Source organism: Staurois parvus, unplaced genomic scaffold (assembly GCF_062004578.1).
Source record: "Staurois parvus isolate SC_StPar_1 unplaced genomic scaffold, SC_StPar_1.0 ptg000294l, whole genome shotgun sequence".
Lineage (NCBI taxonomy): Eukaryota > Metazoa > Chordata > Amphibia > Anura > Ranidae > Staurois > Staurois parvus.
The window spans coordinates 4,562,102-4,574,505 of NW_028318090.1; the positions used below are offsets into that span (position 1 = coordinate 4,562,102).

The 12,404-nt window shown below is 41.2% G+C and overlaps 1 protein-coding gene across 1 annotated transcript in view; it reads left to right on the forward strand.

The window, feature by feature from the left end:
- Positions 1-12,404, forward strand: part of EMB (embigin) — a 51,444-nt gene that overhangs the window by 11,334 nt on the left and 27,706 nt on the right. The window contains exons 2-3 of the mRNA XM_089682700.1: positions 6,057-6,140; positions 9,549-9,735. Of these exons, the coding sequence (XP_089538826.1) occupies positions 6,057-6,140; positions 9,549-9,735 (271 nt within the window). The remainder of the gene's footprint in view (positions 1-6,056; positions 6,141-9,548; positions 9,736-12,404) is intronic.

Consider the following 12,404-nt stretch of genomic DNA (forward strand, 5'->3'; position numbering starts at 1 on the left):
CTCTGCATCAAGATGCTGAGCTAGATTGATCAACTGCTGGTGGCACTGTGGTTCCCTGGGTGGCGGGTTGTAGTTCCAGAGTTCACCAGTGGGTGTCTTCCTGCAGCCAGCAGATCCCAGTATCAATCTGTACTTGGTGCTGGCTGCTGGGAGGGTATTTAGTGCCTGTTTGCATGCCATCCAGATGTATGCTTGCTGTTAAATCCTGAGTCTAATCCTACTCCTGTCTTACATCTACATCTTACTTCTGTCTTGTGCCCTGTGGCCTTGTACCTGCTCCCTTTTTCCTGATTCCAGTCCTGGTCCTCCCCCCTTCCCCCTTCCTTGTATCTCCAGTATTCTCTGTGATCTGATTCCTCATTTTGTATATATTGTATTATAGTTAGGTTGTTAGGTTGTTAGGTAATTTCTCACTCGGTTTACTGTTTGCTGGTGTTTTGATGGATTTTGGTTCCACCATAAATAAATCTTTCTTAAAGAGTAACTCCACTTTTGTTGAGAAAAACACATTCCCCTCTGGGCGATCTATGTACACTGCAAGGATTTTAAAAAACTTTGCTGCAGATTCCTACCTTTTTGTTATTCTGAATAAAGTGTCAATGTGGAAAGTGAATCTAATGGAAGAGATTTTATAAGAATGGGAGTGACTGTATAATTATCAATCAGCATTTGCACTTGCAGGGCTCTAATGAGGAAAATTGCAAGGTTTGCTTCATTTTAGACATGATTTCCTATTGGGGGTTGCCAGAAATCTGACTTGTGGGAAAATCAGTGATCCAATCAAACAAGACGGAAATGATGTTGCTGAGGGGGAGTGTTTTACAAAGTCTGAGTACAGAACACCTCCAGGTAGTCACATTGCATTGCATTTTACAGATAATTACAGTGGCTAATGAATTCAAATAAATGCTGTAGTTTATAAATGGAGTAGTAGCTGTGATCAAACAACTTGTGAAACAACAACAAAGAAAATTTCCAGCTCAATTTACCAACCAGCCTGCAACCAACCAAATTGTCCTAACAGTTCATGTTAAAAACAGGGGTGATGTGAACTGCTAGGCTTGGTTCACATATATGCATTTTGAGTTTGATGCGTTCCCCCATGCTTTTTGCAGTTTGTTTTGCATTTTTCTACACTCGTTTTTGATGTGTTTTGTACCACGTTTTGCATTTTGTTCAGCTTTTTTTTTTTTGTTAAAGTGGAATTGTTTTTGTTACTGAGCAGAATAAAAATGCAAACCATGGACAAAAACTTGCCAAAAATGTACTACCATGCATTTCAGCAGCTTCTCCATTGAACTCTATTGTAGCAAAAATACTTTGCTTTTATAAAAGTCTCTGATCCTTTCCAAAAAGGCAGCAGCCCAAAAAAGCATAGATGTGAACATGTTCCATAGGAAACCATGTTAAATGGAACGCATTAGTATGAGCGGAGCCTTAGGCAGGACCATTCAGTCGGTTGTAGGCTGGTTGGTAAGTTGAGCTGGAAATTTTTCTTTTCTGTTGTTTGACTTGTGTCACCTTTCTATGTGCCCATTGCTGAAAGGCCAGTTATAGACTGGAGCCGTTGCTGTTTGTTTGTGCTATAAGGACTGGCTACAAGAGTCCTAGAAAAATAAAGATGCCTGTAAACTTCCATGTAAAAACCTTCATTGTAAAGGACCTATAGATTAAAATGATAATAAAGGACATGTTTTTATCTATTTAAAATTCTGCCAATTACCTTACACTGTATACTGCTCCTTGATGTCATTAAGTTTTTCCTTCTTTTTTTTTTTTATTCTTTGTTTATTCAGTTCTTTATAACATCACTTGACAAAGTATAAGTGAAGATATCAGAAGTGTAGAAAATATGTTACACACTTCTTGTATAAGTTGAGTACAACAATCTTAAGAACAAAGATAAACAAATATTGAAAAAACATGTAAAAGGTACCTGCAGGCACCGCCATCTAAATTTGAAAGAGAGAATTTGTTTGAAAGTCAAATGTGCTGTTGTCACCAAAACCAGCACCTTCCACTCAAGGTTTTACCTTCTATCTGAATCAGATGGCCCCATGAGTGCTAGCTATGATATCTGCATTTAGATTGGGTCCTTTCCCTTGCAGGATTCTGTGGAGCCGGACTTGCGTTAATGCTCCTAGTTAACTGTGTGCCATTGTGCTGTGTGCGTCCATACCAACACACAAGCTGATGGCAAGCCACTGCCCTTTTCCCTTCTCAGAGCTAGTTAAGGGACAAAGGCTGGTGCCCATGATGTCCCTCATGATACATAATAAGAGTGCTCCCAATGAAAGGATCAATTCCTGTCCGTAGCCCAAACTGTCCTCGATTATTTTCCCCACCTGGGAGAAACAAAGCTCCAGACACTGAAGTGTGCAAGTTAAATCTCTGAAAGTTTAATGCAAAACATGAACTGTTATACAGAACTCAGTGGGTGTTGCTTAATTTTCGGATGACCAATGAAACATTCCACTCTTATCAGTATAGTTTAGTGAAGAACAGAAACTGCAAATAGCTGAGGGATACCATATAAGGTAGTTCTGTTTACTGAGAATAGAAACTATTCTCATGAAATGAGAGAGAAGTTCCAAGTGAAACTCAAAATCAAAACTACCTGTTCACACATCTAGAAATGGAGGCATTATACAAAATGGATGCCAGTTAATAAGACGTATTTCCTTACACCCAAATATGAAGTTTGGGGAAGCTGCACAGAGGGACCTGGACTCCATAGAGGTACATAGCAAATAAATTAAGTATTTAAATCTCTAAGAACTCCAATTTGGTGCTCCTATTATTCCCTATAGAGCTGGTAATTACGCAGGAACCATTTGAATCTGAAGGCTGATTTTTGGATATATAGCAGATAAGGAAGGGGGGAAATGGGAACCAGTAGAGGTTTTTTTTTTTCTATACAAAAGTGCACCCATACTGTAAAATGTATCTAAACCCAAAAAACAAATAAACTAATGCAGGCCATAGCTGGGTCGAAAATCGGCTGATTTTTCGGCCGGAAAAAAAAAATCGGCCGATTTTCGGATCGTTAGTGGGTTAATAGGTCGGCCATTTTTTGGGATTTTGGCACTTTTTTTTTTATCCGTAAAGTTGGAAAAAAACTGCCGATTTTGCCGATCGGCCGATTTTCGCTGCAATGATGGTCAAATCAGCTGATCTTTTTACCGATAAAAAATTTGCGCATGTGCCGTGACCTGCAAGAAGAAGAAATAGAAGAAGAAGAAATAGCAGAAGAGGAAATAGAAGAAGCAGAAGAAGAGAAATAGAAGAAGAAATAGAAGTAGAAGAAATAGAAGAAGAAGAAATAGAAGAAGAAGAAATAGAAGAAGAAGAAATAGAAGAAGAAGAAATAGAAGAAGAAGAAATAGAAGAAGAAGAAATAGAAGAAGAAGAAATAGAAGGAGGAGAAGAAGAAGAATTCCAGTCCGCTATTATATTTGACATGAAAAAGTATTGCGGTTGTAACAATGTATCTATTTGTATCCTAATAAAAACATCTGTATCCGAAATGGATATAAATAGATACATTGTTGCAACCGAAATACTTTTTCATGTCAAATATAATAGCGGATCTCTCTGCAGGGACAGAAGTAATTAAATGCCGGCCGTAGACAGGATGAAAATCGGCCAATTTTTTTTTTTCGGTTGGTGGTAACGTCGGCCTATTGAACGACCGATGTTTCGTTTTTTTGTTAAAAAAACAGCCGGTTTTCGACCCATCTATGGCCTGCATTAGTCTTTAAACCTCTAAAAACTCTAATTTGGTGCCCCTATTATTCCCTATAGAGCTGGTAATTACGCATGCACCATCTGAATCTGATGGCTGATTTTTTGGGTATTTAGTAGATAAGGGAGGGGGAAAATGGGAACCAGTAGAGGTTTTTTGTTTTTTTTTTAATACAAAGGTGCACCCATACTGAAAAATGTATCTAAACCCTAAAACAAAACTTTAAAATTTTGCAGGCTACTATTTCTTAGAGGAGCTGGCTGTATTTGTTTTCTTTTTTTCAAGCTATTTTCCTCTTATTTTCAACTTTTAATACTGTGAATAGCACACTTCCTGTCTCTCCATGTCTACACTATCGGCAAAGAAAGCCTTGATTGTCACACAGAACTTCAAACTTCATGAACTTCGTGTCTGTCTTTGTTCATCTCCATTACATGGTGGATTTACGGAACTAGTCCCGTACAGAAGAGAGATTAAATATGCTGACTTTTTAGCTCATTTGGAGATGTGCATTACGAACAAATTTGTTTCATTTCATCTCAGATTCATTTGTTAAGGCAATAATTTAGTTCCCTCATATTCGTTATGTTAGAATGATTTGTTTTTGGAATTTGTTTCATATTTCATTTTCATATTCATATTTTCGGAAGTTATTTTGGAAGATTCTAATTCATTTGTTTTGTCCTTATGTTTTTTGCACCAATTACTTGCAACTTTGATATGGCTTGCTTATGACTTACTTGTGTTTTCTATACGACTTGCTTGCAACTTGGACTTTGATGTGACTTGCTTGCGATTTTCGATGCAACTTGCTTATGACTGATGTTTTGCTTGACTTTGGCCAATCAAAACATTACAGAATGTGACACATATTATTAAACTTTCAAAACCCTCCAAAGTCGCAAACAAATGAAAAGAATGAATACAAACTGAATTTGTTTTTGGAATAATGTATTAGATCTGTTGAAATTGGTTACTATTCTGATTCAGAGATTAATAAGAGAGAATAACGGAAACTTTTGGGGATTTTGATTCATAACGAAACAAATCAGTCTAATGGCATTTCTGTTATTTTCTGTACTTGCTAATAACGTTCTTAGCCTGAGGAAAGAAGAATGCAGCCATCACATACCACTTACCCTCTAGAGGATTTACCCCCCTTCCTGACCAGGCCATTTTTTGCGATGCGGCGCTGCGTTACTTTAACTGACAATTGCATGGTCGTGCAACTCTGCACCCAAATTAAATTTATGTCCTTTTTTTCCCAAAAATGGAGCTTTCTTTCGGTGATATTTGATCACCTCTGCGTTTGTAATTTTTTGCACTATAAACAAAAAAATACCGACAATTTTGGAAAATAACCCAATAATTTTGACTTTTTGCTATAAAACATCCAGTAAAAAATTTTTAAAAAACAAATTTCAGCACAAATTTAGGCCAAAATGTATTCCGCTACATGTCTTTGCTAAAAACAATCCCAATACGTGTAAATTAATTGGTTTAGAAATGGCAGTGTATATATACTGGAATTTTTTTTGTTTATACTAGTACTGGCTGAGATCAGCGACTTATAGCGAGACTGCGGGACTGTGGCAGGCATTCTGACGTGGAGGGGGAACTGACCAACTGCCACTGTCATCCCCAGTGACACTAACATAGTGATCAGTGCTAATAAAAAGCACTGACACTGTACTAATGACACTGGGCAGGAAGGGGATAACATCTGGGGCAATCAAAGGGTTAACTGTTTGCTGTGTTGTGTTTTACTATGTGTGCTGTGTGTGCTTTACCATGTAAGCATGCTGCTTTGTATCGCTCTGCTATGCAGAGCGATACAAAGCAGCATGCTGGTGCTGACAGGGGAGAGGTCTGTATTGTTTATATACAGACGTCTCCCCAGTCAGTGTTCTTTGGCAATCACCAGGTGCCAGCGGGGATTCTCCGGACGGGACCCAGTGATCGACAGCTATAGCCGTCAATGGTGACGCGGGTAGGGTATATATATACATGATTTTGCGCAGCTCTGCTGCCCTGTAGCAGTACTTCTGCTATAGGGCGGAGGGGAAGTGGTTAAGGGCTGGTATGCTGCAATAAATTACATTTTTGTTATGGGCACTTTAACTTTAAAATAATACAAATACAGCATATTATATTATAGAGTAGATACAGTATATGTATACACTTTAAAATGAAATTGCTTTGCCTTGGATAAGAGAAGGGTGCCTTCACTTTACTCTTGGATCACAATAGCAATATAGGAACATATAATGGATGTAGTCCAACATAATGCTGTCTTCTTCTCTCTCTCCAGGTTCAGATGGGATCTTCCAGGCGTCTGTGAAAAACGGGGAAAGTGCTGACAATTCAGTAATATTACATAGTCTGACTATATCAGGTAAAATCTACATTTATGCTAAATGCTGTATAAAGGTCGGGAGTTAGTCCCAAAATTAGTATTCTGTTTCCTCAATATAGTTCTGAGGTATCAGTAAAATGTTTGTTTGGTTTCCATTGGTGTGTTCGTTTTTTATGCTGGCATTCTGATGCAAGATACGAGGCTTTTGTAGCTGACAGCAAAAAGGAATGTCACAATAAACACCCATGACTCTCAGGCATAACCTATCCCTATCACTTATGTCCCTCTTCGTCATAAAACTTACCCTATTCCCTAACACTGAACACTAAAGAGTATCCATTTATTTGTCCATTCCGGAACCCCCCACCTCCCTGTTGCTTCAGTCCACTCCTCCTTCCCATAAGTGTTTAAGACTGTTGACTGGCCCACCTTGCTCGAGCATTGGTCACATGCTCTTTCATACCTGAAAGTCCTGGGTATTTCTCAGGCTAGCCATACATTATACAACTTTCTTGTACAATTGCCCTTTAGATTTACCAAAATCTGGCAGTACTGGGCAGCACAGTGGCTAAATGGTTAGCACTTCCGCCTGGCAGTACTAGGGTCGTTGGTTCGAATCCCAACCACGGCACCACCTGCCTGCGTGTTCTCCCTGTACCTGCGTGGGTTTCCTCCGTGTACTCTGGTTTCCTCCCACACTCCAAAGACATGCTGGAAGGTTAATTGGCTCCTGTCTAAATTGTCCCTAGTATGTGTATGTATGAATGTGAGTTGGGGACCTTAGATTGTATGCCCCTTGAGGGTTAGGGACAGATGTGAATGTACAACATATATATATGTAAAGTGCTGCGTAAATTGATGGCGCTATATAAGTACCTGGAATAAATAAATAAACCATATAATATGAGGTCAAACTTAAACACTTTCAATTTATATGCAATCAGGCTGGCCCTTGCACTACATATTTGAGCCTTAGTGCTCCCACAGAGGAGTGGGGCACCATGAAAGTGCTGCATCGGTGGTGGTGGTGCTTTTGGTGGGCAGGGGCATATCTACCACAAGGCAAACAAGGCACTTGCCTAGGGTGGCATTTTTCAGGGGGGCAGCACCTCCCCCCAGAGGAAGGGATGAAAAAAAGGACACGCACACCGTGGTAAACAGGTGGGATCCAAGACAGGCTGCGGGCTGCTTGATGGTGTATGTAGAGCCTGGCTCTCATTCCCGGGGATGTCTGGAGCTGTGAAGATGAGTGTCTCTCTATCTCTATGTAGTGAAAGGCCCTCCCGGGTGGGGGGCAGGGGTGTTGTTGGACAGTCTCAGGCTCTCTCCACAGGATGGGGAAGGGGGGGGTTGTGTTGGTGTCCGTGGGGGCAGACGATTTTTGTGTTGCCTAGGGCAAAGATCTCTTTAGAGGAATCGGGACCTCCTTCCTCCTGTTGGTGATCCCACTAGTGTAACTTAAGATCTATATAAAGTAATAAGGACCTCCTTTTATCCTGCGGAAGATTCTTTTAGTGATGTCTAAAGATCTATATAGAGGAATCAGGACCTCCTTCCTCCTGCTGGTGACCCCTCTAGTGACAACTAAAGTTCTATATAAAGCAATCAGGACCTCCTTCCTCCTGCTGGTGACCCCTCTAGTGACAACTAAAGATCTATAAAGAGTAATCAGGACCTCCTTCATCCTGCTAATGAATCTTTTAGTGATATGTAAAGATCTATATAGGGGAATCAGGACCTCCTTTCTCCTGCTGGTGATCCTTCTAGTGATACACCCCAAATTTCCTATTTTCTTTAACCTTTTGTCTTATCTTCTAAATTAGCACCCCCAAATCCTTTTTTTTTAATTTCATCTTTGTATGATTCTGCAGTTATAGACATTGAATTTTAGTTTCCACTGCTTTGGCCTGTCTTGAATTTCTATATCACATTCTTTTTTTCACAAACACCTGCAGAAATATCAGCCCTATTTCTAAACCCTTCCTTTGTGTTTTCAGCAAAGTAACATACCTTAGTCACCAGACCTTGTGGTATATCATTTACAAACAGATTAAGCCGCACAGGACCTTGTACACAGCCTATAGGGTACACCACTAGTGTCTAATCTCTGTTCAGCAATAACCCAATTCACAACCACACTTTTATGTCTATCCATTAGCCAACTATGTACCCACTTAACCACCCAAGGGTTAGGTCCTATTTTGTACGATTTTTTAAATGAGATCATTATGCATCTATGTAGCCATTAATCCAGAGGCATAACTAGAACCTTCATGGCCCTGGTGTAAGAAACCATAAAGAGCCCCCTGACCCCAGTCAGGGCCCCCCTCCACGGTGGCAGAACGCCAGGGCCGGGTCGCAAGCACAACCATTGCGACCCTGTCAGTTCCACCACTGCAGCCTCAGGAGCACAGAATGAATGGACAGGAATAGCTCTGTACAGAGCTTCCCGTTCATTCATAAATGGAAGCATAGTAAACACAGTTTACTATGCCTCAGTTATGAATGAAAACAGTCAGTGAACCATGGATACTGACTCTATTCATTCAGACAGGGAAGGGGCAGTAAATTACACATTTACCTGCCTCTACTCCACTCTCCATCCTGAAAGAAAGGTGGGCCAGTGGAGTACACAGAGGCTGATAGGAGAGGCAGTGGAGTGGCAAGTAGAGGAACCCCTTTCAGCGGCTACAGAAGGAAAACGGAGGGGATCAGTTCCTCTATATGCCGCTCCTCCTATTCAGGTGTACAGGGGGAAGCACAGGCCCCCTGGCATATGGGGCCGGGTCACAATTGCATCCCCTGTACATACACCCCTGCATTACACATATTTTGTTATGCTTTAAATTTTGAGTCTCTGAATTTGACGTGACATCAGCCTCTTGGATTCCCCTGCACAGCAATGCTCAGACTAGGCCAGGGAAAAGCAGTGCAAAGAGCCAGTCAATTGTACTGCAATGTTCATGTGCAACAAAGAACATGCTGATAGAAGGGGAGGCCAGAGAGATGAGCTAATCAGTTTGCTGCGTTTCCTTGTACTGTCCAGTCACAGGTTGGGGGAGTGATAAGACCCGTAGTGGTCACAAGCTGCAGTAGAAAAAGTATGGTCTTCTGCCTTCCTATAGAGGGGTAAGCTGTGTGGCAGAGCTGTGAAAATCTTGGTCATGGATGGACAGAAATACCAACTCTTTGGAAGGGAAAACAGCTCCCTTATGTACAGTATATTTCACCTATGTATTTAGCTGTTTACCTGGAGTTCAGCTTTATCAGATGCTAAAAATGGCAAACATTAGCTGCTGGTTCCATCGATAGTCAAATATATGACTGTACGAACTTCCATAGAGTGGTTGGCTTTGTGCCATTCTGCTGTTTCAGCTACATTTCTGCTTCCAAATCATAATGTTTGTTTGATGGCTGTGTAAGCAGTCTCTGTTTATCTCTCTCCAGGCCTAGCATCCAAGGACACAGAAAAAAAAATCATTGTGGACAGCCTTGTGCATCTTAAACTAGAATGTATTCTGAAGGCTGGCTTCATGCAGATTTCCAATCTAACATGGAAACATGGAGAAGAAGAAATCAGCAGAGACCGTTATTCAGACAATAATACAGCTGGTGAATGGCGCACCACACTGGAGTGAGTATTGTGAATGTGTCCTTCAGCCTGGACAGTCAATATGAACATGCTGACATTGGACAAAGTGTCTCCGTGTATTTAGATTATGTTTGGGCTCAATCCGTCCATCTGAATCTGCAAACTTTATTCTAACGCAACAGGCGCAATACTCAGGAGTGGTACTGTGTACAGAGAGGTCGGCGCTAATTTGGAGTTGGCCTCCAGACAAACGTTTAGCCTTTAATTAGGTTATCATGTGATCAGAGTTGGATTTATATGTCAGGAGTCTGTTGTTGCAGTTACTCTGGCACCTTATATTCAGCTCATGCTTTAAAGTAGAGCACAGGTTAAAAAAATAAGAACAAAAAACGCCCCTGCATGTTAGTCTATGTGTCCATGCACACATAGGCATTTGAAGGTTGGGGCATTTAGTGGCAGAAAAAAATCCACAGCCAGTGCATCCAGGAGCAGCAAAGTTTTGGCAGAAAAGACACTTGACATGCCTAAATGTGCCTAAGAGCTAGTCGCGTTTAGCTCTTGAGTATTAATTAATTTAAATGACTAGAATAAATTATTATTCTGGCCAATGAAATTAATTAACGCTCAAACACTTGATGTGCCTAAACACGTTACATGAGTTTGCAAGCATCAAGCGTTTTTTCTGCCAAGACTCTGCAGCCAGGAAGAAATGAGTCTAGGAGAGTTGGCAGAATGTCCTGTAAGCATGAGGCCTAAAAATGCAGCTTTTATCTCACCTTTAATCTGGAGTTGCCATTAGGTGTCGCCAGGGGTGGACTGACAGCTCATGGGGCCCCCGGGCAATAGGGAATCATGGGACCCCTGTGTCCTTGCCCAAACTCAAAAAAGCCTATGAAAAAGGTACCAGGGGCATCTCATGGGGCCCCCTACTGACCCCGGGCCCTCGGGCACTGCCCGAGTTTCCAAATGGTCAGTCCGCCCCTAGCTGTCGCCAGTCTTCTGGGTTAATTGACGTCCACCGTCATTCCTTCCACATCTTTTAATCTCACAAGCTGTCATTAACCCATCTGCTGGAAGGAAGTCATCAGGCTCAGAATACTACTGGATAGTGTTGGGCTTCATGTTCGAATCAAACATATGTCTGACTCGAACATGGGCTGTTCATGTGTTCAGTGAACAAACGAACAGTAAGTGAACAAACGAACAGTGAACATGCCCCACAGTGCACTGTGCCCTGACGGTTCATTGTGATTGGCCAAAGCAATGCTTTAGTCAATCACAGGACATGATGACGTCACAAGTCACTACACTATTTAGGAGCTGTGATGTGAGAAGGTGGAAGTGCTTACACACCTGTATTCATTTGAGGTCCGTTTACATCCAACCGCCCCATAGGGAACAGTGGCCTGCTCAGCGTGGATCAGCGGACAGATCCCTCATTAACCAGGCAGACCTGTTTGAAGGGTCCACCTGTGTGAAAGGGGCATAAGGCCTCTTTCACATTGATATAATTATGAACCAGTGAGCAATTAAATCCTACTTTCAAATTAAAAAATCAAATAATGAAAAGCTGCCCACACCTACACATACTCATACAAATGTGCTAAATAACAAAATTATGCAATAACAGTGCCACGCTTTTCTCAAATTCAAATAGTGACATATAAATTAATCCCAATGTGAACTGGATAGTGAAAAAAATATATATAGTCATACCATCACTATATGTCCACCTAAAGGATGCAAGCCATTTTTGACCAATCTTAGTTGTGAGCTCAAAAATTTCAGGAGAGAGAGCAGTTGGTGTAACTGGTGGTGGAAGTGCACTATATATGAAAAAAGAAGATTTTTGATGGCATAAGTTTTTTTTTATTTGGAAGGACTATGCATTAGAGATGGACTGCATTAGTTCATAGTAATTCTGCATATTGTTTGCAAAATTTTTTCACTATCCAGTTCACATTGGGATTCATTTTTATGTCATTCTTTCACATGGGTGTCATCCTTTCAGTCACAATTTTTCATTAAAAAAATGGATTTGGTTTATATCACTTTTTACATCAGTTTTCAGTTCAGTTCAGTTTATGTCAGTTTACTTCAGTTTACATCCATTTTTGGATCCGTTTTTACTTAGTTGTTGCAGAAACCAATCAGAGGTGGCAAAAATATAAACAAACAATGTTTCTTGCCTAAAAATGGACATAAACGGAACGGATGCCACTGTTCCGATCTATTTCAACGGATCTGGTTGTACACTTGTCCGCTTAAAAAATGTGGATGGTAAGCGGATGATCATTAGTGATGGGCCAAACACCCCCTGTTTGGTTCGCAATCGAAAATAAATTCAGTCCCTCTAATCTTTCCTCATAGCTGAGCTCCTCCATGCCTCTTATCAGTTTGAGCCCTCCTCTGTACTTTCCTCAATTCCCCATTATTCTTTCTGAGAATTGGGGCCCAAATTGAACTGTGGGGGGGTGTGGCTTGCAGTCCGACGAAGGTGGCTGCACAATGAGGAGCTCCTGGATCCCGCTGGCTTCAATCGCCTCTCCCTGGTTCCCTGAGAGCCGCAGCATGGGGAAGCTTGCACGGCACACCCCACAACTTCGCTCTCACCACCCGGTCTCCACTACCTCAGCCCCAGCGAGGGATATAATGGAGATCTTCCATTCACAATCCTCAGCCAGGAACTGCATGGCCTCCAGCAAGATAGC